At 38.6% G+C, this 27424-nt stretch overlaps 1 protein-coding gene across 9 annotated transcripts in view; it reads right to left on the bottom strand.

Moving 5' to 3' along the window:
* Kifap3 (kinesin associated protein 3) overlaps positions 1-27424 on the bottom strand; it is a 136242-nt gene that overhangs the window by 76290 nt on the left and 32528 nt on the right. For all 9 annotated transcript variants that reach the window (XM_042258451.2, XM_042258449.2, XM_042258453.2 and 6 more), the window contains exons 8-10: positions 25564-25662; positions 17347-17525; positions 15838-16000 (exon numbers count right to left, since the gene is read on the bottom strand). In XM_042258451.2, the coding sequence (XP_042114385.1) occupies positions 15838-16000; positions 17347-17525; positions 25564-25662 (441 nt within the window). The remainder of the gene's footprint in view (positions 1-15837; positions 16001-17346; positions 17526-25563; positions 25663-27424) is intronic.

The following is a 27424-nucleotide window of genomic DNA, read 5'->3' as shown; positions in this document are numbered from 1 at the left end:
TAATAATCAGGCAAAACCAAGTTACTCTTTTTTTTTTTTTAAATTGACTTTAATTTTCTTAAAAAAAAAACTATCATAAAAGCAAACTAGTCTCAAATAACTAGATTGGAAAACATTAATTTGACCATTTCCAGTTTTTAATAAACAAGTAAGTCTAAAAAGGCTACTCCCAAAGCACTGTTGCTCTTTCACAAAATAGACAAGTTTTATTCATTCATTTATGATGTTATTGGTAAATTAAAAATTAAACACACACACACACACACACACACACACACATGAATTTAACTTGGTGGGAGAATTTCAAAGATGGTTAGAACATGACTTTGACAGCTTTCTTTAAGGCAGTACGACAGATGGTTGTAAGAAATAACATTTGATGTCTATGTGGTCAGCGTTTACAGCCCAACAGTACCTTCTGTTGATCTCCAACAATAAGGGGAATAAGGTTTGTCTAAACTGGAAAAGTCAAGCATCTATCATTTAACTCCTGACCTGGATTGACTCCCTACACGCTGATGAACTCTTTCTACATGCAGTAAAGTGCTCTGAATCCCAGAACACTAAACACAATCCAGGAACAGCAAACCAGGCGGTGTCACCTCAAAGCCGGCTCTGCGTCTCCTCATTGAGGGAGACCCACTGACCTAGTTAGGAGCCCTGGAAATAGAGTCTGCCAAGGAAGGCTACATTCTGACACCACTCTTACTGAAACTGCAACAGGCTCAACATGAGCCTTGGAACCTAGGGATCCCAATGAAGTTAGTCATGCACAAACCAACCAGTAAACGACTGCCTAGGTACAGATTTTAAACTTTAAAAACCAAGGTTTGTGCAGACAGAAATTTGATTTAAGATTTAAATTATGAAGAAAAAGAGAGGGGCAAAATCAGTCACTTTTCTGGGTGCAATGGAATATCCTGTGATCCAACTTAACGAGCTCTGTGGCAGAAGATCAAGCCAAGCCTAGGGGGAAAGCAAGACCTTGTCCTGAGAGAGAGAGAGAGAGAGAGAGAGAGAGAGAGAGAGAGAGAGAGAGAGAGAGAGAGAGAGAGAGAGAGAGAGACTTATATCTGTGTGAGTGCCACAGCTGGAGCAGAGGTGGTGTGACCCTGATGTTTAAAGGAGAATATGTCTGAGTTAATTTTTTTGAGTTAACTTACTTATAGGTTCATAAACAAGTGAAAATGCTTAGTAGATACTAGTCTCAAATTATATGAAATATGAATCTTATTCTCCATTTTTAAGAGAAACATTCTAATTTTTGCTTATAAATGAGTTAAGGGTATCCTGGGGCATTAGTTAAGCACTGTAACTTGTAAATGTTTCTTTCTGATTTTTAGCTATGTGTATCTGTGTCTATGTGGGGTAATATGAACAAGAGGGCAGGTGCCCAGGGCCAGAGGCACAGATACCGTGGAGCTGGTGTTACGGGCGTGTGGGAGCTGCCTGATGTGGGTACTAGGAATGGAACTTGGGTTCTTCTCAAGTGTGTGCTCTTAACCACTGAGCCATCTCTCCAGCCCCACTTTTGAACACTTTTAAAGAACATGTGCTAGCCAGGCAGTGGTGACACATGCCTTAGTCCTACACTGGGGAGGCAGAGGCATGTAAGTTCTGTAAGTTTGAGGCCAGCCTGGTCTGCAGAGCAAGTTCCAGGACAACCAAGAGGGGGAGAGGGCGGGGGCACAAGCCTGGAATAAACCTCTTATTTTATGTATTTGAACAGTGCTACCTGTGGGGAGGGGGCCATGCTTTTATTTTTCTCCCACTGTGTTATGGACCAATATTTTAGTAAAGTATAATAAAAAAGAAAAATTTAGCCGGGTGGTGGTGGCGCACGCCTTTAATCCCAGCACTCGGGAGGCAGAGGCAGGCGGATCTCTGTGAGTTCGAGGCCAGCCTGGGCTACCAAGTGAGTTCCAGGAAAAGGCGCAAAGCTACACAGAGAAACCCTGTCTCGAAAAACCAAAAAAAAAAAAAAAAAAAAAAAAAAAAGAAAAATTTAAAAAGATAACACAAAATAAATGTAAAATATTGTTACTACATTCAGGACATGATATTTTACTGAATCAAACTGCTGTATATGTACTTTTAATTCCTGGGCTTACTCATTAAAGCCCAGTTATTGATTAAATCAAGCATTGTCCAGTGGCCCACACTTGGAATAGAACTCCTGTCCTTGGTTACACAATCATTAATGGCAGTTATGTGAGTGAGACGAAGGTACTGTCCTAATGCCGAGGAGGGCAGAGACGGGATGAAAATGGGTTCGGTTCCACCGTACCTCACCGTGTTACCATCACCCTCCCTTCTCTGTCCTCGTCTTTATCACAATGAACATTTGTGGGCCTTTCCAGTTACAGAATTAATATATAGCAATTCGCACATCGGATACTCTGAGCAATCTTTGAGGATAGGTCTTACTTTGTTTCCCGTTTTCTAAAGAAGACAAAAAGCTGAGTGAAGATCACCTGACTTACCCAATGTCACTCAGTCACTAAAGGGCAAAGGGGAGGGAAAGCATATCTCTTGATGTGTGATTCTTTCATCCATTTACCTATCTAACCCATACCAAATACTGACAACATCCTATAATGTGCCTGGCCTTCTTCTAGGCCCTGGGGACACAGAAGTGAGGAACAGTGGTAAAACTTTATTTTCATGAAGCTGACAATATTTGAGCCCTGAAGGGTAGTGGTGGTGGTAATCAGAGTTGATTGTGCAGCAAGAAAAAAACAAGATAATTATATAGAACATATGACAAGAAGTAGAGAGAAAAATAAAGCAAGAGCAAAGTGACATCAGGATTCAAGGTTTAAAAATGTCATTAAAATTAACCAGACACTGAAGCATTCAGAAGACAAAACAACAGGCTACACAAAAATAGTAGGAATTCACACTTCCGGCAAAAGGAACAAGAACCAGTCAAAGAGGAGTGCTTCCTGTTGGGTTCAAGGAACAACCGAGGAAGCCAATGTGGCGTCAGCCGAAGGGAGGGAGAAAACACCAGGGCACGCAACAGAAGAAGTGAGGATGCAGTGCATGACACAAGCATCCTTGACGACAGTTAATGGCTCTGACTCCGAGATGTGTAAAGTTACCGGAGGTTTGCATTCTTTTTTTAGATTTTTATGTGTGTGAGTGTTCTGCCTGCTTTTATGTATGTGCACCATGTGTGTCTGGTACTTCTGGAGGTCAGAAAAGTGTGTTGGATTACCTGGTACTGGAGTCACAAACAGCTGTAAACCGCTATGAGGGTGCAGAGAACCAAACCTCAGTCCTTTGCAAGAACAACAGGTCTTATGAACTGTGCCCCTCTCCAGCCCCCAGTGGAGGGTTTTGGGTAAAGAGGAATTTAACCTGGTCAACTGGATTGCTCTGCATGCTGTGTTAACAGCCTGTAGGACAAGAGGGGGAAATCAATGACCAGTGAGAATGCTACTGCTATGTTAAATCAGGAGAGAGGCTTGTAGCTGGGACCAAGGTCGTAGTGGTTCTATGTTGTAAAGAGAGCAGACAATTTGGATGTAGGGTGGGAGAAAATAAAGGAGTCAAGGACAAATGTCCCGGTTTGGGCATATTTAACTAGGAAGATGGAGTAACATTTGCTGAAATGAAAAAAGACTGAAAGTACTGAGTTTGCTGAAATGAAAAAAGATTGGAAATACTGAGTTTTATTCACAGGTTGGGTAGAGAATAGGAGCTCAATTCTGAACTCAGTAAGCCTTCAGTGCTAACAAAGCTTATAAATTTTGACATCCACAGTAGGGGCATCAGAGAGCGGTCTGGTACCACGTATTATTTTACTTAGATTCAGGGTCATCCTTACAGGCAGAGTATTTAGATGGAATGGACAAGTTACCAGAGGAATAGTACAGCTAGAAGATAAAGTCCCAGGTAAGAACTGAGCTGCATTCTGATGTGTGCAGACTGGCAGATGAGGTGGAAGATGGAGGCTGAACGTGGCTGGGAACTTAGAGAGCAGGAAAAGTCTGAAAGTGGCAGATCCTGGAAAACAATGACAACAGTTCAAGGAGGAGGCCACTGCAGAAATGCTGTCCAATAGTTGAGGAGTGTGATGATGGGTGTGGGAGGGAGAGTGGGGGAGGAGTGAAAGGGGGAGGGGCAGGAGAAGTGAGGTACAATGTCCTTATCTTCATTCTCACTCATTGCCTTCTGTTTTCCTGCAAACGTGCAAACAGTTCAAAATAAAACCAGCTTCTACAGCTGCCCTCCGCAGCTGCATTGGCCCTTCTCCAATCTTATGGAGGCACCAGCCCTCTTCTCTAGGCCAGTGTGCCCCTGCTCGGTTGTCCGGTCCCTTCTCCAGGTACTGCTCAGGACAGATCACTGATGACAGAGTGGAGGAGGAGAACTGTCATCTAGCAGTCTGTTAGTCATCCAGAATTCACTGCATGATGGGACCCAGTGCTTGGGACCTCCTGTCTCCTTCCTCATGATGCCATGCCTCTTTCAATTTCATACACACTTATGTGTAAACTAGAAAAACACTTATGGACAAGGAACAAGGCAGGTGATCAAACAGGTTTCTAAATGTAAAATGTCTGGGGCAAATGAGAGGGTTTGTGACCTTATCTATACAAATATAAAATTATTAGTAAGAACATGGATGGGGATATAAAAGAATGAATAAATAAATAAATGTAAAAACAAAGCCCTTAAAATCTAAGAAAACCCACATACACAAAAACCAAGAAAATATATTCTTACAAAAATAAAAAATGTGTTCTTAGTTCAGATTTGAACTGCTAATTTGAAACTAGTGTATTACTACTAAGGATCAGGTGTGTGAAATGGGAGGTAACAGCTTTAAAGCAATGCTCTGATGCATTAGTTTTCAAAGTGTGGTCATAACACTCAGTAAGGGGGCCCCCAAATCACATCATTTTAACAAAACCTCTAATGCGGTACTTTCCTACTTCATTAAAATTATTTTCCAGTTTTTATATTCTCATTTTCTTATAGTTTTAAAGCTGATTTATATAATATATGATACCAGAGAAGACTTTTGAGGGAGATATTAGAGTCAGCTATGTGTAGTGAGGCTGACTGAATCTAAAGAGATGTGCAAAATGCAAATCAGGGCCACTCTTCTCACTGGTTGGTGTGTGTGTGAAAATAAAATTATGTCAACAGGTGGCAGTTTTATTTCTTTTTACAACTGCAAAGATTCACATGTTTAAGATGAGACTTGTATATTTGTATAAATTTTTTTTTACTTGATTTAACTTCCTTTGAAAATGAAGCTAACATTTTAGAAGCTGATGTTAGGAGTCAAAACAATGCTCAATTTAAAATGTATGCCAAAGCACCCCAAAAAAGTCACAACTTCAGAAAACAGTATACTGGTAACTCTGTCAAGGTCTAGTTATTGCTGTTATCATGAAATGTTCACTTCTTAAAACACAGTTGATGCTGTATCAGGAGGGGCCCCTGCTTTCTCCCAAGAACCAGTGTCATGATCAACTAGCCTCTTCAAATGATGTAATTTTAGTGAAGAATCTGGGCTTGATTCTGTGCTAATGTTTGTTTCTGACACAGCAGCCTTTAATTTATAAAACGTCTATGCAAAAGTCACAGAGAATCTCAACAAACATTTTCCCAGTACATTGGTAGAACCTTAAACATATTTTTAAAAACGATATCATACATTCCCTAGAGCACTGATGAATGGAATAGACTGTGACAAGGCATTTCCATGTCATCCCCGAAACTTGAATACTCTGACATAAGGAAGCACTCTTGAGACACATCAATGATAACTGTCTTAAGGAGTTTTGACAGATTCTTACATGAGCCAAAAAAAAAAAAAAGAAAAAGAAAAAGAAAAAAGAAAAACAAAACTTTAAATACTTTTAGAAAGTTAATACTATTGAAAGCTTGAAAACATAAAAGTAAAGGTAAGCTTTCCAAGTCTAGTTCAGGGCTAGAGAGATGGCTCAGTGGTTAAGAGCACTGGCTGGTCTTCCAGAGGACCTGGGTTCAATTCCCAGCACCCACATGGCAGCTCACAACTGTCTGTTCCAGTTCCAGGGGATCTGACACTCATAGCAAAACACCAATGCACATAAAATTTAAAAAATAAACTAATAAATGATAGAAAAAACCCCAAGTCTAACTCAGTTCACATGCACTCACACTCCCTGACAGAGCAGCATGTGATCCACCTCCTGGACAGTCAGGGAAGCAGAGCCAGCACTCTGGAGACAGTGCAGAGGACAGGAGACCGGCTGCTAACTGACGTGGCTGATCAGAAATAAGCAAAGGGACCTTACACCAGGGAAGTGACAGAAGAAAAAGAACTCAGTAAATCTGATAGCAGTCAAGAAAAGGAAGACAAAGGAATATTTATACACAAGGTTTTCTATAGAACCAAACAAAATTTTGTGACCATTTAAGAAATAATGCCTTCTTCTCTCCATGATTAGGAATAGGACAAAACTATTCAAACAAACCAATTTCAGTAAAGACAGAAAAAAAATTTAATGATTTTTAACATTCCTTATCAATTCCTTTGTATGTCGATGGTATTAAAAAGGAAAAGCAAAAAAAAAGAAAGAAAATAAAGAAAGAAAAAGTTAACTTTAAAATTCCTACACAAAATACTTTGTGATAAAATAATATTAAATAACTTTTTATTCTATTTAATTTTTTACTCCCTCAGAGACACACATGCTAAAAGAGCTAAAGTCGAACACAATTTCTCCTTTGCCTTTATAATTATTCACACTATATAACATTCTTAGGTGTTTGCGCTCTTTCAGTTCATTTCTCATCTACACTGACAAGTGTGCAGCCTTTAAGGTCAATCTCAGAACAGCAGGGGTCAAAGTGCACTAGTCACACTCGGAAGAAACAGGCATGAGCAGGCTCTCAGATCCATCAGGCATCGCACTTTAGTTACATCATCTGCTGCTAACACCATGAAGAAGTTTAAACTATGGAGCCCTCAAATAATAACAAGGAAAATGTACTTAACATTTGTAATACTTCTACTGGAACAGCATAAAAATCACTTCTGGAAACTTCCACTATAAGAATGGCCCTGTGAAAGTGTCAAAAACAAGGTTTTTCCATTTTTCTTTCAATTTCTATTTCATGGAAATCACTCTTAGGACATGCCAAAACATAACCTAAAATAACTTAGTTTATAAAAAGCTCAACACATTAAAATCATTTGAAACTCAAGAGAAACTCAGGAAAAACTCAGAAACAGTGATATTTCTGAAGTCTGGAGGAAAAGAAGTCTAACTGCTCCCTCTAGTTAAACATGCTTTGGGACTGAATATTAAATCAATCAGAGGACATAAAGTCAATGAGTATAAAATAATTATTATGTAAAAAAGTAAGAAAAATATACACTTAAGAAAAATATACTCTGCACATAGAAAAGTAAATATTGCATTTGTAAACATGTTAAATTACATACACTAAATGAAATATATATCATATATACATGCAGATATATACAAATGCTTATATACATTATCACATTCATTTGAGTACTAGGTTGCAACAATGTTCAGTACATTTTACTCTGAGTCTAAAGTACCTTTTCAAATCCACAGCCTTTGTAATGCTTTCTTTCTTTTTCTTTCTTCTTTCTTTCTTTCTTTTTTTTTTTTAGTTTAGTTTATTGAGATAGTGTTTCTCTGTGTATCCTTGGCTGTCGTGGAACTCACTCTGTAGACCAGGCTGGCCTCTAACTCACAGAGCTCTGCCTGCCTCTGCCTCCTGAGTGCTGGGATTAAAGGCATGTACCACCACTGCCCAGCTAACACTTTACTATACTTTTTTTTGTTTTCTCTGTGTAGCTTTGGTGCCTTTCCTTGAACTCACTCTGTAGCCCAGGCTGGCCTCAATCTCACAGAGATCCGCCTGCCTCTGAGTGCTGGGATTAAAGGCATGTGCCACCACTGCCCAGCTCTTACTATACTTTTTACATAAGCTTCATAGCCAAACATCAAACATGTTAAATATATCACTAAAGACTCCACTGAGAAGGTTACCTTATTGTGTTAGGAACTGAAGATTCAATTTTCTACACACAAAACCAATATGCTAATGAATGTAATATCAGAAAATCAAGTATACATGAAATGCAATCTCTCTGAACAAAACAGAGGAAGGACGATAAGGGAATAAAGTTTGTTCATTCAAATTGTTACCAAGTTCTATGCAGAAAGCCTCAGAACATTATTATCAGGATGCAAACCCTTGAGAAATTAATTGGGAATTCATTTAAAAAATATACAATTCAAATAAACTCAGTTGTCAGTTTCCAAAATCTCAGGAGATTAGAAATACCACATCATTATATTGAGGGGGAAATTGCTGATATCTACATGATCCTGGTACAAAAGAAATGAGACATGATGGCCAAGAAGAGGTGTAAGAAAACTCTATTAAATGAAAATACACAACATCTTGAAGACATTCAGAAAGTGAAAATTCTTGAGCATACTAATAATATTTATAGTCTTGTACTATAAATTATCTTCAGAATTGTAAACTTGAATAAAAGACAATGATAGCTATGCATACACAGCATAGTCAGCACTAAGAAACTGCTTTTGCTAAAACATACTAACTCCTAACTCAGCCCACAGGGTAACTAAAAGCTAGGTAAAAAGCCTGGCATTTAGTCACTGTCCTAAAGACAAAGTTACCTGGGACTATAGGAACAAGAGGGATCAGTCAGTAAGCACCTTTATGATAGGATAAGAACCCCAAAGCACCCCTGAATAACTGGAAGCCAACAGACTACCATTCAAATGAGAAGTTCTTTATGATAGTGCAAAATTACACCTCCACCAGCCAGAGCAGAAGAAATCACCCTGTGGGAACCATGCTACTCCCATGAGGACTTTCTCAATCATTTCACAGGACCAGAAATGAGACAGTGATCAACACGACCACACCTTGCCCAAGACTGCTTATTTATGTCTATGTCTTCCCTTCCCTAATCCTTTCTCTCTTTCCAAACATGTAATTGGCGTCACTGAATTCCTTTATCTTGGTCTTCCCGACATGCTGCAGTGATTACATCTCCACTCATTGATTGTACCACTTATCCTCAGATCAGTCAGGTCAATTTTGAAGAGCCAGGGCTCTTGCCCTAAAACTCCAGGAATATCTCTTGATAACAGTCACCCCAGTTCATGCTTTTAATCACATCATTACCACTTTAACAGTACACAAAAAATATTTTAGAAAATACAGCTGTAATTGATTTTAAGAGACTTGTTACAAATTGAAAGGCTATATCCCCTCAAAAACTACACATTGAAACCTCTTGGGAGGTGAAAATATAATTAGGTGAGAGTGCTATCTAGGATGAAAGAGAACAAGAATGTAGAGCAAAATGTGGGTAAAGACTCCAATAGCAGTCTTCCCACCCATACACCAGTCAGGCACACATTCATGAGAACTGACCTCTCCAGAGTGAAGGACACCAGGTGAGAGACCCCAGCACCAGAGTAATCACAAAGATACACTGAAGAAAGCATGAAGGAAAGCTTCCTGTGGCTCAGTTTCCCCAGACACAAGCAACACAGCATCCAAGGAAATACCTTCCACTTGCGGAAGAAAGGGAATTCCCTCTAGGCCCTAAAACAAGAACCTACACCATGTGAACCCACAGTGAAACGCAGCACTGAACAGACTTCCATGGCTGCTGCCCCCAGCCCAGTGGCCTTAAATAGATCGCCTGGACTATTTATGCCTTGGCAGTCGGCAGATTGCTTCCACTGTCCTTTCCTTGGTTTTGTGCAGTAGAACAGAGAAAGGTTCTACTGTCTGGAGGGCAGAGGAGAAAAGGAAACTCAGATCAGTGTCAAGTGAGTGAAATCCAGCATCCCTGGAGCCACATAGTCCTTGGTCCCAGGCTAATGTCTACAGATAGAGCCTCTAGACTCACCTGTTGGCATTTTGAGGCCCAAGACTGCAATGAGACAGAATTGTATTCTAGTTATCATCATCTGTAGCTGGCTACAGAAGTCTCAGGTTGGGTCTTGATCACACAATGACCCCAATAGGCCCAGGGTTCCATGTGTAAGCTAGCAATATGGCGTGGGTGATCAGGAGACTGCCAGCTTCATACCGTCTCTAAACCTAGGCATCATAACAGAAAGAATTAAGGTCTACTTGGGAGGAGAAGAAGAAGCAAGTAGATACCACTCTTACTTCTGAGTTTAGAACTGATCCTTCCATGTTAAGTATCAAGTAAAATTCTGCTGAGCCTGAACACAGGAAATGAAGAAAAATGAACCTTTGTGTCTGCCTTGGCTCCAATAGAGGCTGAAGTGGTAAATTATCCTTCTAAGGCACTCATGCACTCCATCTTTACAACTTATCAAGCTGGCACTTAAGACAAACTCGGCTTTGGGTTTGGTTTCTACAGCAGAAACACCAGGGAGGGCACACTGCAAACTTGTCCTTCGGGCGCCATCTCGTGGTGACACAGCAATAGTGACCACAAGCTCCGAGAAAATAAGCACTCTGATTTAAAGTCCTGGAAGGAATGAACAGACGACTGAGAATCGTATCTAATCGTTAAAAGCATAGGCGTTCATGCTATTCCAACAAACATCAGTAAATTTCAGAGACATATTTTCTCACCACATGCATATAATAATGTGCCAGAAATTGAGTGATTGATGTTTATGAACTCACAGAAAACTTAAAATTGCTATTCTCTGAGAACTCAAATTCAAGTAAACATACAGAAAGAAATCAGTAAGAACTTGTCAGGCAAATGAGCAGATGGAATAAAGTAACAAAAACCAAGCAAATCCTTGAGCTGGAAAGCATGCTAAATGACATGAAAAATGTTACAGAAGGCATCAATAGCAAACCAGATAAAGTCCAAAGCTAGGCTGCATGAAAACAGTCACAGGAGTGAACAAAGGGTGAGAGGAACTTGAGACAGCTCAAAAGAGCAACTGGTGGGCTTACCAGACTAAAATGGACCTTAAAAGCCAAAGCTGTAGACAGTTCATTCAAAGACAGTAACAGAAAACCCCTAAACCTAGACAAACTCAAATAGCTAACTACAGAAAGGTCAAACTCACATCAACTAAATATAACATAAAATGTAAGCAAGTTTACAGACGCCAGATAAAAGAAACAAACAATACTCAAAGGTATCCCATGTTATCTGACAGCAGGCTTACAGCAGGGCTCACACAGACAAAGCAGGAGAGAACAGCACGAGATTTCTATGGTACTGGAGGAAAGAAAACCTAATAAAATAATAACTATGTTAGCATGCCAAGAGAGAGGAAATATTAAAACAAGATAAAATAGGATATCAAAACATTCAAAATGCAGGGAGGGCTGGAATACAAGTATATTGTTTTATTTGAAAATAAGACAGGAATTACAAAGGAAAAAAAAAAACAAATAAAAAAAAATCCCAAAACAAGTTATATAATAGCTATAGGAAATCCTGACATGAATAATGACATTAAATTTAAACCAATTAAATTCTCCAAGTAAAACACAGAGCAATAATGGAATTTATTTTTTATGTGTATGAGTGTCTTATTTGCATGTGTGTATATGCGCCTACATATGTGCCTGGTACCTACAGAGGTCAGAAAAGAGCATTAGATCCCCTGGGACTGGAGTTTCAGATGGTTGTGAGCCACTATGTGGGTGCCGGGAATTGAACTGGGTTCTTTGTAAGAGCAAGAAATGCTCTAAACTGCTGGGCCAACTCTCCAACACGACAATTGAGTTTTTTAAAAAGGTCCAATAAGGCTTGCAAGATGGCTCAGCAGGTAAAGACGCTGTCACTGAGCCTGACAGCCTGAGTTCAATCCTTGGGTCTACTTGGTGGAAGGAGAGAACCAACACCTGCAAGTTGTCTTCTGATCACCATATGCACAATGTGGAATGCACATGTGCATCCTACCACACATGCACATGTATGTATACATATATATGCTAAAATACATGCAATAAAAATGGAAAGGTTCAAGTACATGATGATTACTTCCAAGGATACACATATACTAAAAGCTGGGGGAAGAATGGATATATCACACAAATGGATTCTAAAAAGGAGTTAGCACCTATATTTATATCAGAAGAGGTAATTTTAATCAAAAGCAGTAAAACGAAACATGGAAAGTCATTCTATAATGATAAGGGAATCAACTGTACACAGAGGAAACCAATCAGAAACACACGTGCATCCAACACTAAAAGGACTAAACACGTGAAGCAGTCATACAGCAGCTTACCACTCACACAGACAAAAAGGCCAACACAGAGTCACAAGAGTTAACCTCTGCCTGACAGTCAATGGGCCTAAAAGACATCTATAGGACATTTCATCCAAGAGCTGTAGAATAGATGTATTTTTCAGTGACACCTGGAACACTCCAGAACTGTTCATATGGTAGGCCACAAAACAAACCATAAAAATTAAAGTAATTAAGATCATATCAGTATCTTATTTAATCACAATGTAATAAAGCTAGAAATCAATAACAATAGAAACCATACAAACACATAGAAATTTAACATAAACATACAAACAACTAATGAGTCAAGGAAGAAATTAAGAGGGGAAATTTAAAATGATTTTCAACACACAAATGCAGCAGAACATGGAAGAAGCCCTGAGTATGTGAAGAAGTCCTGAGTGGATGTGTGTTGTTGATATGAGCCAGCCATGTCAAGGAGGACCAAAGCCTTAGACACATGAGAAATTGGCAAAACTTTCTCCCCAGGTGAGTGAGACTCGGAAGAAGGCCAAAGTCTTCATCTGGTCCAAGTGTGAATGTTGACAGTGTGTTCAGACAGTGTCCACCGAGGCTCCCAGTCTTTTCTCCCAGCCCGCCCAGAGACTGTACGGACTTCCTGATCCCAGCTTGTCTGAGTGTGTGACTGTCTCTTTCCATCCCCTTGCTGCCCGCCTTGTAAGATGCAGCCACACACCAAAACCCAAGGTGTATGGTAAAGCAGTTGCAAGAGGGAATTTTACAGCAATCAGCATTTCTATCAAAAATATCAGAAAATCTCAAACAACTTATCATTGCATCTCAGGAAACTAAACAAACAAACAAGAACAAATCAAACCAATATTAAAAGAGACCACTGCAGCAGAAATAAATGAAATAAGAGTTTAAAAAATATAAAGAATCAACGCAATTAGAAATTGGCTTCATGAAAAGAAAAAATTTCCACACTATAGCTAGATGAGAAAAAAATGGAGAAAAGATTTAAATAGAATTAAAGGCAGAAGAGGAGCTACTGTAACTACAGCACAGGAATACAAAGAATTGTTATATTTTTATGAACTGTATGTCAACAAATTTGATAATGCAAAAGAAATGGAAAAAATCCTGGAAATGTATGCCTTATCAAAATTAAATCATAAAGACAGACTATCTGAACAGACTAGTGATAATTAGAATCAATCAGTAATAAAGAATGTTCTGCCATTAAAAAAGCCCAGGACCATATGGCTTCACTGCTGAACACTACAAAACATTTAGAGAACTAATACCAATTCCTTTCAAACTATTTAAAAAAGAAACTAAAAAGGAAATCCAGTGTTACCCTGAGTCAAAAACTTGATAAATGCCCAACACTAAAAACAACCCCCACCAAGGCGCCACCAGCTGAGGGAGCTGACCCTCCCCTTTACCAGCTGCAACACTGGAGGAAAGTGGGCCCTGCACCTCATCTGGGCAGCACAACATAGATGAAGCTGCTGATGGGGGGCGGGGTGGAATGGGTGAGAGGGTCAGCCCTTGAGAATGTGAGCATGAGAGATCCAGCCCTGACCCTCATCTGCTATATGGTGGCATGGGTGAGTGAAGAGATCCTCCCCCTCAACCTTGCCCAGTGTCCGAGGCTGGTGGGAGAGCTGGCCCTGAGGTCACAAGAGCTGGAGAGCTGCTCCAGCCCCTCACCAGCTGCAGCACTGGGCAACACAGTAGAGCTGGCTCTGATGGTGTAGTGTGGGAGAGCTGACACTGAGGGCTTGAAAGCCGGAGAACGGGCCCTGCCCCTTGCTCATCCTTGCAAGGGGTGAGCTAGCCAGGGCAATGCTGGAGAGCTGGTGGGCTGACCAACCCTGCTACTACCAGACCTAGAACCAGGTTTATGAGGTGGCCCACCCCAACATTCACCCCATCTATGATCTACTGGAGCATGTGAAGGGGCAAGTCCAGCAGACCCAAAGCTGCAGGATCTCCACGACATGGGTCAACAACAGGATATTCAAGAGGAGTCCAGTGAGAGTCTAGCATTGATAGTGTAGCAGAAACCAGGGGCCTTGAACCTGACCAATGACTCTTTGTAATGAATACTTGCAAGTAAAGATATATGGATAAAAGGGTTTACTGCATGACTCGTGAGTCACACTATAGCTTCCACGATGAGATTGAGAGTTTTTTTTTTTTTCTTTTACATTTTATTTTAGGGAAGTTGCAAGGGCAGAGGGCAGATATGAAGGGATTGGGAAATGAATGGGATTGAGATACAGATGTGAAAGACATAAGGAATAAATAAAAAGAAAGTTAAAACAAATAACAACAAATCATGGGTAGTAATCTAATGAACACAGACGAAAAAATACTTCCTATCAAAATATTAATTCACTAGCACATAAAAAATTCACCACCATCAAGTGATATTCATGTCAGAAATGTAAGGATGCTTTAATGCACACAAATCTATAAACATGATATACCACACAAACAGAATGAAAAATCTAATTATCTCACTAGAAAGAAAAATACCAAAGCAAACCAAAACATTTAACAGAATAAAATATCCCTTCATGAAAGAAAACTCTGAGTCAATTATGTATCAGGGCATTATATCTAAATATAATGAAAGCTACATACAACAAGCCCATAGATAATATACTAAATGGACAACAGCTAGATTTCCTTCAAAATTGCAATCATTTGCAAATCATATGAGCTCATATGCACAAATCTTCAAACATTCTACCCTACTTAACTTAAAAAATTCAACAAAATTCCAATATACAAAATGAACATATACAAGTTAGTAGGACTCTTCTGTAACAAATAGTAAATTACAAAAAATAAATATGAATGATGCAATCTTATTTTAAAAAGGTAAAAAGATGCCTGGTAATGAAGTTTAACCAAAATAAAAGGACTCCATAATATCTATAAAATACTGATGAACAACACTGAAGGATACACACACACACACAGGATTTTACATTATGTATTCATGAAATGAAAAAAATTAAATACTGCTAAATATCCATATTATCTGAAGCAGTAGTTAGTAAAATAATCCAATTAAAAGTGTGCAACTAACCTAAACAGATACTTCTTTAACATGGCAGGGCAGCGAGATCAGGACAGCTGGTCATACATTGGCAGTCAGGAAGCAGAGAGTGAGTGGGAAGTGGAGCTGTGCTAGAAACGCCTCAAGACCTTGCTATCCTCAAGACCTGCCCCAGTGACCACTTCCTCCAGCAAGCCTCAAATCCTAAAGGATCTACAACCTCCCAAACAGCATCATGGCACCAAATGTTCAGACACATGAGTCTATGAGGGACATTTCACATTCAAACCATACAATGAAGTAAAAGTCATATGGTTTAAATTTCTTACTCCAGTTCATTCTACAACTAGAAAATCCTGGGACAGGTTATATTTTATCAATCTGCTTATTTTTTAACTCTTCAATTTGTTGTTGAAGAATATGTATGAGGGATAACTTTTGCTCAGAAATCTTTTCTACACAAAGTTCAACTTCCCAACAATCCTGGAAATGTCAAGAAACACATCATCAATGGTTAAAGCATACCCAGGAGTGCAGTGAGCTTTGGGAGAAGTCCCACTTGTACCATCTTGTTCCTCAGGCCCGTGTCAAAGGAGAGATTTAATAAAAGCCGGAGAGTGATATTCAGGAGATCTTCATGCTCACAGGGTATCATTTTTACCAGTTTTTCAACAATATCCATCTCCACCTATAGTAAAAAATAAAACACACTTACATTAGATTGTAAAATAAGATATAAAAGGTTACAAGTCTGTTTTTATTTGAACGAATAACTATTTCATAAGTATGTATTAGCGTATATTCTCATTTCAACCTATAAATCAAACTTTTTTTAGCCTAAAATCAAACTTTTCAGGAGGCAACACAGACTCCTACATCATCCATTTCCTTCCCTCATTTATCTGTCATCAACAGGAAAACAAACTGCATTTGATCCTTGAAAACACTGCACAACTGAGTTCATGAAGTTGGGAAGAAGCAAAGTGGGGCGTGGTGGAGAACAGGGAAGAAATTGAAGGGGAGGGAACGTGGATTTGATTTGATCAAAATACATTATATAAAGATAAGAAATTCTCAACTAAATCCTTAGTCCTGCTTAAAAACAACAAGAAAATAACGGGATTAGGGGTACACACCTGTAATCCCAGCACTTGAGAGTTGAAGGCAAAAGATCAGTAGTTCAAGACCAACCTTGCTACTTAAGTTTGAGGATAACCTGGGCTAAATGACACCTGTCTCAAAAGACCCCCAAACCAACCAACCAATCAACCAAACAAACAATAAAACCCAACAAGCTAAACAACAACAAAGTCAAGATTACATTGTCCCCCAGAGGAGGCAAAGAAATCTATGAAGCTGACTCTACAGTCATGTTAGTGTCTGTGATCCTTCGCTGTCTCAGGGTAAAATCAGGTGCTAGAGTGACTACATGTAGTCATGCACGTAAGGTCTAGTTGAGTTCTAAAATACTAATTCCATAAGAGGCTGTCACATGTAAGAGCATTTCTCCCACATAAAACCGAAACATGTTTGTCTAAAGTAAAAATCTGAATTATATTATTAAACACATCATAACTGTGGATGAGAAATTAACTTTGCTGAACCTCATTCTTTTCTTCCTGAATAAAAATGATGTTTGATAAAATGTGTTGTTTTCTACTTTCCAATTTCTGATGGGTTAACCATTTCAGGATGATCATACTTAAATATAAGCATTTGAGCTAAACTAAATACACAAAAATCAGAAATGTAAAAGGTAAAATAGTTTAAGCAACATCAAATGAGCCTCCAGTTTAAGCTATTATTTTTAAGGTATCATGCATATCTAATCCATGGCATATTAGAAAATACTTTTACCTAGAAAGCTTCAACTATCTAGAATAGTAATGATATCGGCTATATTTCCTACTGAAGCTGTTACCGTTATAAAATATTCACAATTACCTTAGTAGGGGTAGAATGTTTATGCTTTATCAGAATATGCTAACTTAAAAACAGCTAACAGAGATCATCTGGAGGAGCTCTGTACGTTACCATGTCGTTTTTATTCTCCATGAAAATACTGAGTTTCTTTAAGAAGGACACGACGAGAATGAGCAGCTCGAAGTTGTCCCGATCAAGAGCCTTCACCAGCATGTGGACGATGTTCTTGTTCCTCATCTTCAGTTCTGTCCGGGTGTCCTCGGCAAGATTCAAAAGCAGATAGAGCGCAACTGGAAAAGAACACACATGAGAGCCGAGGGACTGCATCTTCAAGCAACAATTTCAAAAATCAGTTCTGCTTACAAAGGTCAGGGAGACAGTTCTAAAAAGGTTCTATATTATTTTAAATTTTTTAACATAATTAAATCATTCAAGCTTTATGGGTATTATCTAATAGAATTTCCTTTAATTGCTCTCTTTTATTACAGTTTTAGTTAGCACACAATATATCAAATTTAACTGTGCATTTTCAGATGTCTCTTGTTTTTGTTACTCCTCATCCCTCTTCGGCACACCTAACCCCTGGCACACCTAACCCCCGGGGTGCCTTTCCTTCCCCCAATAGCCTCATTTCTGCTTCCATGTCACATGTGTGCTATGAGCATTATATTCCTCAGAAGCTGAGACCATAAAAATAAATCAATAGTTCACACTTTCCAGGAGCTTACAGTTTAATAGTAATTATGGCAATTAAAGATTTGTAAATCAGCAAATAATAAACAAGGGAAATAACTTAATGCATACAAAAATAAGGAAACAAATCATTACAAAAAACTTCTATCTCCGAAGGCTACTGTGAAACTTGCCATCCCTAGGGATACATTTGACAGGTTTGATGATACAAAAGTATCTATTTCTCACATTCAAACCCATTTTCTGCAAGTCACTACAAGAGTCAAGAAGTACAACTGTTAGGTCAGATGGAGCTAAGGGCAAGCCTTACTAGTTCTCAACAAAATTTCCTTTAGATGCCTGTAATAAAGATGTCAGTTCCCTAAAGAAACTTGTGGTGATATTTTGTTTGTAATCTAACAAATTACAGCTTGTCTAAAGATCAGAGTGTAGATTAGCCATAGAGGCCAGGCACTGGTGGTGCACACCTTTAATTCCAGCACTTGGGAGGCAGAGGCAGGTGCATCTCTGAGTTTGTCTAAAAGAGAAACAGAGCCAGGAGGTGGTGGCTTATGCCTTTAATTCCAGTATTTGGGAGTTACACACCTTTAATCACAGCAGTAGGGAGGTAGAGACAGGAAGTTATATGGCTGGGTGGAGAGAGGAATATAAATAAGGCTGGAGGAGACAGGAGCTCATTGCATTTAGTCTGAGGATTTGCAGAGACTTGCCCCTTTCAGGCTGAGGATTCTGTAGAGTTAAGAAGTCTCTCTACTGGCTGGCTCCTTTATTGATCTTTCAGCACTTACCCCAATATCTAGCTCAGGTTATTTATTTATTTATTTATTTATTTATTTATTTATTTATTTATTTATTTAGGTTTTTTGAGACAGGGTTTCTCCATGTAGTTTTGGAGCCTGTCCTGATCTCACTCTGTAGACCAGGCTGGCCTCAAACTCATGAGATTCGTCTGGCTCTGCTTCCCAAGTGCTGGGATTAAAGGCATGTGCCACCGCTGCTCGCTAGTTTTTTTATTCTTAAGACTAATTAGAATTTGTGCTACAGAAACTCAAGACTCTTCCTTTCTGAAAGTGAGAATTGTTTGACAGGTCGATAGGTAGTAGTTCTCATTTTGCCTTGATCAGAAGTTTCACAGTGTTATTTAAAAGATTCTTTTCTGTCAAAATTTTGTAGGTTATTGATGAATATAATCCTTTTGCCTTCTCTTTAAAGTCTGAATGTCGTTCATCATTCTAACATTGCATCTAATGATTCTGTCTGTTTAGAAAGAAGTTCACCGTTAGCCCAGGCTGATGTGATCTTCCTATCTAAGCTTCCCCAGTGCTAGAGACACTGGCATGTATCACCTTCCCCAGCCCTCTTTAACACAGTCTTATCATCCACCGTGAAACCTTAATGTAAAGGAGATGGAAATATATGCATGTGCTTAAATATATTAATGTAAGTTGATAAATATCTATTTAGAAATATCTGTGATAGAAAGGCAAATTATACTTGCCTGTATGACAGCTATTATGCTACTCGACAAAAATAAGTAACTCAGTTTAATTCTAAAACATCTATGAGCAAAATAGCATAAACAGCTTATAGATGGGAAAACTAGATGTACATAAACTTAAGCAACTTTCCCTGTCTACATAGGTAAGAGACAGCAGAACTAAATGAAAACACATACCAGCAGAATCTCAAGCTCATTTATACTGCTGCATTATGCCAAGCTTCCATGTAAGATAATGCAAGATTTTATAATTGTGCTGAAAGCATACAGAAGCCATTTGTGGGTAGCCAAAGTAGACATAGCAAGTTGAACAGTGCCTACTTAAATTTAATAGGACCTTAGCATTGGGCTGTATTTGGAAATATAAACTTGCAACTATAGTAGATAAAATGATGCAATAATGAATTAGGTGAGACTCTTAATGCAGTAGCTGAAGCCCTAGTTGAAGATGGAAGAAGACACCAGAGTGATTAGCAACAAGCCAGAAGTACCAGACAGTTGAGAGATGTCAAAATGACAAAGAGGTAATGAGCAATACTTCTCTAGAACTAACAGAAGAAACATGGTCCTAAGATTACTTTGATTTTGGCCTTCTGGCCTTCAGAACTGTGAGAATAATTTCCTTGGTTTAAGAGAGCCACTTTGAACTACTTCGTTACAGCAGGCATTGGTTTTATATGGTCATAGAAACAACAAAAGATTGAAATACACAAACTAAATTTTCACAATACTAGACATCAAACAATGAAGTACAGTAATCTGAGAGGCAGAAAACAAAGGGAATAGCCATATGACTGTCTAGAATACTGTCTAGGGGAAGTTCCTATATCACCACACAAGGAAGAAGCCGGGCAGAACCTGACCAACCTCTGAGCAAAGTAGATGGACTTAAGGGTCTGATGGAAGCCAAGAGTTCACAGAAGAGGGCCCTGGGAATCAAACCTGCATTCTCTAGAAAAACAGCCAGTGTTCCACAAAGCCAACTCTCTAGCTCTAAGAGGGTAAATTTTCAACCCAGAATTCCAATATCATCAGACTACAGGGAAATGTTTTTCCCTAGAATTCCAAACCCCATGAAAATATTTTTTAAAAAGAAGGAAAAAGGCATTTACGAATATCAAAGATTAAAAAAAAGGCATCTTTACCAATGAACCTTGATTTATAAATATTAAAGGAAATCTCACAGATAGAAATTAAGAGCAACAAGGAATAATATCTGTCCAGAAATTAATAAAATCAATGGAAGTGATCACTATACATATCAATGCTTAAACTAATTTCTGTATTACAAAATGTCAGAAATCAAATTTTAATATAAAAATAAATATAGGATTTATAATGTAACAGATTTTACAGTTTTTTTGTTTGCTTCCTTTTATGTTCTGAGACAGAGCCTTGCTAAGCAGTCCAGGTTGACCTTAAATCTGTAATCTTCCTGCAGTACCTTCCTAAGGGGTAGGATTACAAATTCCTGACACCACATGCAGTCAGAAAAAAACAGCTTTATCACTACATATAAAATGAGATATCACTTGACAGAAAATGTAATGTGAGACAAGTTAACGATGAATACTTGAACACAGATGACTTAAAACTACAACAAATGGTCAATTTCTCACTGGCATTTATAGGAAACCCCACTGAATGCAGCAGGCTGCATATTCAGGTGTACATAAGATCTTCACTGAGAAAGACTACATTCCAGATCATAAAATAAGCCTCAGAGGAATGAATGCATACAAAGCATTTTCTCCGATGATAGTGAAATTAAATATCAATGACACTAAGATCTCTGGAAAATCCCCACTTATCTGGACAAAATGACTGCTGTGTAAATAACCTATGGGCTAAAAACAAACAAAGAAATGGAAATTAATCTTAACTAAATAAAATTATAAATGAATACAAAACATATGAATATAGGTGGGTTGCTGTCAGAGGGAACATTTGTGTTTCAGAACCACACTCTTAAACAAATGGCCTCAGTTTCCATATTAAAACATAACAAAATAGAGCAAATTAAGCCCCAAATAAGCTAAAGAAATCATCATCTTGTGCTGCAGATGACTGCTTTGAAAGCAACTCTTTTAAATTAATTTTAGTACATCTGATGCCCTACACATCTGACTAGAAACATGTAGTTGTGTATGCAAACTTTGCATATTATGCTAAATTGACAAAGTTAAAAAGCACGTAAAGTCATCCATGCAAAGCAGCCAAGAGCCACTGCTCAGCACAATATATCTGCTAAAGGAGAGAGAGCAACAGTGGCTTCAGCCAGCCAGAAGCCACCCTGAGTAATGGCACAGCAGGCCAGAACATGCCCTGCTTCCCTCTGGCCATGGGCCAGGGTAAAGAGCCTGAGCTAACTCTGAGGAGAAAAAGATTCCAGAAGCCACAACACCTGTATGAGAAAGTGAGAGAACACATGCATAAAAACTACGTAAGCCTTTTAAAGAATGAGAGGTGTTAGACATCTGTAAGTCTGTACCCAATTACTCATTTTTCAAAATAGTTTTTTATCTGTATTGCTGTGGTTTTTGTAAGGCCTTCCAGCTAACCACTGTGTATTACTTGATAGCTGTGTTCTATAAAGTCTTACAAGTAAGTTGTTAACATTCTACAGAAGGACAGCTTCTGACAAGGGAACCTAAACATTTTTGAAATGCTACAATATTTCCCACAGGAAAAGCAGAATGGACTTTAGGTAAACCTGGCCTAAGAGCCATATCGTCTATATTCCATTGCTTAAATTGAGCCTAAGGGGCTTATTGGCCCAAGTTATCCTTGACATCTGTCACTTATCTTCTTCTCCCAGTATAGGTCCAAATCAGACCAACCAGGACCAGTCTTTCCCTAGCACTGTGGAACAATAGAGAACAAACCCCCAGAGGGTTAATCAACAATGTCTTCAGAAAGTTTTGAGAGTCCATGGGGGAGACCGTCAGAACTGAAACAATCATGGTAGGCATGCAATCCCACCATTAGGAAAGCTGAAACAAGAGGAACATCATTTTGAGGCCAGCCTAGGCTTTAAAATGAGACCCTTTCTCAAACCAACAAGATGGAATTGCTTATGCCAACCCTTTCAAAAGTAACTAAATGCCAAGAGGTTGTGAAAAATGGTTCTTATGCATGGCTACCTGGCACTAATTAAATATGTTCTAACCTAGGTCACTAGTTGTATTTTATATATTTGTTTCATGAAAATGTTCCCCCTCAAGATTAAGGAGCTAAAACATGAAGTGGAGAAATGTTAGACGTCTGGCAGGAATGATGACATTTTAAAGAGATAGAAGCAGATTACTGGACAATGGACCCCAAAGAAATGGAAATTTCCTCAGGAATCTCATGCTGAGAGAAGGAAAAGGCAACAGCCAGAGGGGGAGCTTGTTTCTGAGAAGGAGACTTCATACAGTTCTAGGGAGAGACTGAAGCCCAGACAAGGCTGGGTCAATAGTGGGCTGGACCACACCTTGACCAGGACTGCTTGGATGTGCAAATCCATGACCCCCTATTTAAACTCTGATTTCTTCAAAACAATACACACACATACTTGAGGGGTTCTCCATATCTCTTTGCTCTTCTTCCCCATGTGACCACATTGAACAAGTCTCTCTCTTTTTTTTTTTTTGCTTTATACTTAAAACAAAATGCTATAAAAACTTTCTATAATCAGAATGCTGTGCTACCAGCAATAAACCACACAAAAGTGATAGACAGGAGAGGACAGGGTGCCAAGCAGCCATGCAATATATGGACAAGAGACTTTTTGGCAAAGACAGAACCAACTCAGTCTGTGAAACAAATTCAGTATTTGAAATAAGTGGTGCATGAATAACCACACATTCATATGCGAAACAAATAAGGAGCTGCCTCATTCAAATGCATTCCAAATGCATCACTGACTTAAGTGCAAACCCCGCAATGACAGAACTTCTAGAACAAAACACAGCAGACAACCACTGTACACTCCAGTTAGGAAGATGGTTGAGATGCAATGCCAAAAACCAGGATCCATGAAAGACTAAATAAACTGCAATTCATAAAAATTAGAAATTCTCATCTTCAAAAGACATTAGTGAGTGAAAAGATATAACCACAAACTGAAAGTCTTTGCCCATCTTGAATTTTGTAAAGGTTTGTATAAAACAGATCATATGAACACACACATACATATAATACATACACACACACACATATGCACAGAGAACAATCCCACTAAGGAATAAACAAAAGACATCAAAGGAGGGTTCAACAAAAGATATGCAGATCAATATATGAAAAGACTCTTGACCTAACTAGTGGGCAGGTAAAATCAAATCAAAATTGTAATATATTATAAATTAACTAAAATTAGTAAGATTGATCATATCGGCCCTTTTCTTTATTTCTTCCTTCTTTTCCTTTTCTTTGTTGTTTATTTATTTATTTTTTTTTTTTCGAGACAGGGTTTCTCTATGTAGTTTTGCGCCTTTCCTGGAGCTCACTTGGTAGCCCAGGCTGGCCTCGAACTCACAGAGATCCGCCTGCCTCTGCCTCCGGAGTGCTGGGATTAAAGGCGTGCGCCACCACCGCCCGGCAATTTGTTTGTTTTTTTAACACAGGGTTTCTCTGTTTTTCTGGCCAACCTGGAATTTGCTCTGTAGACCAGGCTGGCCTCAATCTCAAAAGATCTACCTGGTCCTGCCCCTGCCTACCAAGTGCTGGGATTAAAGGTGTGTGTTGCCACCACCCAGCTCATATCAGTCTTTTTCAATAAAATAATTTGAGACTTTTATACACTAATGGTTGAAGCCCTGGGTTGACGGACTTCAGGGAGACCACTTCTCTGTAATGCTGGTCTTCTATGAAGCTGAACATTGCTTGCTTACTATGCCATCTCTAGGGATATAAACAGAGGAAATGGTATCTGACCATATAAGGCCTTACACATGATTACTCAAAGGAGCATAGCAATTGCCAAAACTGGAAAGATCCCAAATGATCCCAAACAAGAGAATACAGAGAATTACAATGAATAATTAAAAGGAAACATTACTGATAAATCCAACAATATGGACATATCCTTATTCTGACCAAACATGATATTATATAATTCCATTTATTTCTCTAAATTACTAGAGAAAGGGGGTGATGGACATGTCTACCTTGAATATGGTCTCAGTTCTGTAATTATTTGCATACATTAAAATTTACCAAATTGTGAATTTTAATAGTACACAATTTACTACCTATCAATTTTCTCTCAATAAAATTGCTTAAACAGAACATAAAATATTTGCATATAGTATTTTGATTTGGAATAGAGCTCACTATTTTACATGTTAAAAAAATTAGCTCAGTGTTTTAAAATTCTAATAAGACATTATTTTTTGGAGATCTACTGTATTGTGACTGATATGCTAACCCAGGTGTAAGTTACTATGTTCTAGTCTTTAAACATTTTATACTGAAAAGGTGGCTTTTTCTACAATAGGCTGAACTTGACCACTCAACCTTAAATCTTTAAAACAGGCCGGGGAGACACGGTTCAGTAGCAGGATGCCTGTTTAACAGTGCAGTCCTTGGTTTGGTTCCTAGCTCTGCCACACAAAACAGAACAGCAGCAAAACTTGAAAAAATTTACTGTAGTTAGATAAGCTAAGAACTATCAGGGAATACAAACTTATCCATGTATTAATATTCCCATGTACAAAGTTCATCAAATAAACAATGAAATAAACAAAAATCCACAGTTACTATAAGTCAGGACTTGAATGCTCAAAGGATCCATATCATTCTAACTAAATCTTAAAACTTTTCATCTTAAGTGACAGCAAAACCATATAATATTAAAGTCTCTTGCCGGGCGTTGGTGGCGCACGCCTTTAATCCCAGCACTCGGGAGGCAGAGCCAGGCGGATCTCTGTGAGTTCGAGGCCAGCCTGGGCTACCAAGTGAGCTCCAGGAAAGGCGCAAAGCTACACAGAGAAACCCTGTCTCGGAAAAAAAAAAAAAAAAAAAAAAAAAAAAAAAAGTCTCTTATTAGTCAACCAGTCTTAGAAACAGGGCTTATTCCTTATTAAATGAAATGTTTTAAAACTCTGCACCAGTCTCCTAGTGTCAGGTCTCAGGGAATGTTCCGGAGCTCATACCTCTCAATAGCTGTTCTTGTTTCACCACAAGTCCCTGGTACTTTTTAAAGGTTTTGTCATAATCCTTTCTCAACGTCTGATTTTCAAGGTCTTCATCGAGTAAAACTCAAGTTAAGGATCACAGGCATGAACTGAAGTGAAGAAAATCTACTGGGCTACTTTGACAATAGTGCTATTATTTTTTATATGCAAATTATTAGTATTTATTAAGACAGGGTTTCATTATGTAACTCTGGCAGACCTGGAACTTACTATGTAGACTAAGCTGGCCCCAAACAAATAGAGATCCAGCTAACTCTGCCTCTGGAGTGCTGGTGTTGAAGACATGGGTGCTATCAAGCCTGGCTGTAACATGATTCCCTATCCAACAGTTCAACTAGAATCTTAACTGCAGGGCTATGCATAACAGGACATGCTAGCCAAAGATCCCATCATTTCCTTGGAGTCCTAGAATGATGAATTGTTTGAACTTCACCAAATACTTGGATTTGCAGTAATTACATGCAAATATCTTATTAAAGTTGCCAAGTCTATAACTTCCAGCAAACTTTATAAGTGGGTCCATTAAAAAGATTACTTTCTTTACAGAAATTGATGTAGTTGCTAAGAATAAAAGACTCTACTTGAGGCAGACACCCAAAATATTCAAATATGCAGATTAAATCTAAAGGTTTTGAGCACCTTGCTCAGGTTAGAGACTCCAAGAGAAAGATATTTAAACCAGGAGGTGGTAGCCCACACCTTTAATCCCAGCATTTGAGGAAGAGCCAGGCACATCTCTGTAAGTTCAAGACTAGCTTGGTCTTGGAGTGAATTACAGGACAGCCAGGTCTATACAAAGAAACTCTGTCTTGAAAAACCACGTGTGAAAGAGGGAGAGAGATTTGATTTAAAGAGTTCCAAAATAGGAGATTTAATGAATGTACCACTCTGGCCAGACAGGACTTACTGGATAATAGCTTCAGGTCATGAGGAATTGAGTCAGGTTAATGGGCAATAGCCCCTAGCCATAAAGAATGGCTTAGCCCCAGCCCGACTTCAGCTCCGCCTGTAGAAACAATATTGCCCAGGTATGGAAAACAACCCACTCTGGTCCCATTCAATAGCTGTAACTTCCTAGTAGCTACCTATGTATATATACTTGTCCCCCAGCCCCTCTAAATGCACTCAACTTCCATCTTGTGGAAAGGCTGGCCCCTCGCTGTTTCAATAAAGCAGTCTAAATTTGCTATGATTATATCTGTCTGCCTCTCTGCCTCATTTTCTTACAGGAATGATGCTTTCATTTCCAAAAAATACAAATAAATGTTGTATTCAAAACAATGCTAGTGCCTACAATGGCTCACTGAGCTGTAAAAGATGTCATGTTACGACAGGTATGAACAGTCAAAGACCTTTGAGCTAGAATTGAACTGTAAAAACAATATGGTAAGTATCTTCTAATGAGATTACTGTAATGTTGAAGACAACATCCTTATGCTATATCAGTATGAAAAACTAAAATCAAGAGATAGAAGTTATGAGAATGTAGACTATAGCTCAAAAAGCAAAGAAACACTAAAGTAAATGGAATTCCAACCCCCAAATGCTTTAAGCCAATGGACAATAACACTTAAAGGAAAGTGTTTGAAGGCATTTGTGAAGGAACCTAAAGAAAAGAATTTCCAAGGTTCCACTGGTTCTAGCATTCTATGGCTCTCTCAAATCTGCATTAATATTTTTTCACTTAACTAGAAAAACTGAACTTCATAGAAAAGTAGAACTGCAGTTTCCTTGAAAAACTAGGCTCACTGAGAAATGTAATCCATCCCCATCCAAGTTACTTGGAAGTATACATGCAGCAGTGGTGAGCCAGGCTTTA

This window comes from Peromyscus maniculatus, chromosome 11, assembly GCF_049852395.1.
Source record: "Peromyscus maniculatus bairdii isolate BWxNUB_F1_BW_parent chromosome 11, HU_Pman_BW_mat_3.1, whole genome shotgun sequence".
NCBI lineage: Eukaryota > Metazoa > Chordata > Mammalia > Rodentia > Cricetidae > Peromyscus > Peromyscus maniculatus.
Note: the sequence above shows the minus strand (reverse complement) of the source record. Positions and strands in the feature narration are given on the sequence as shown.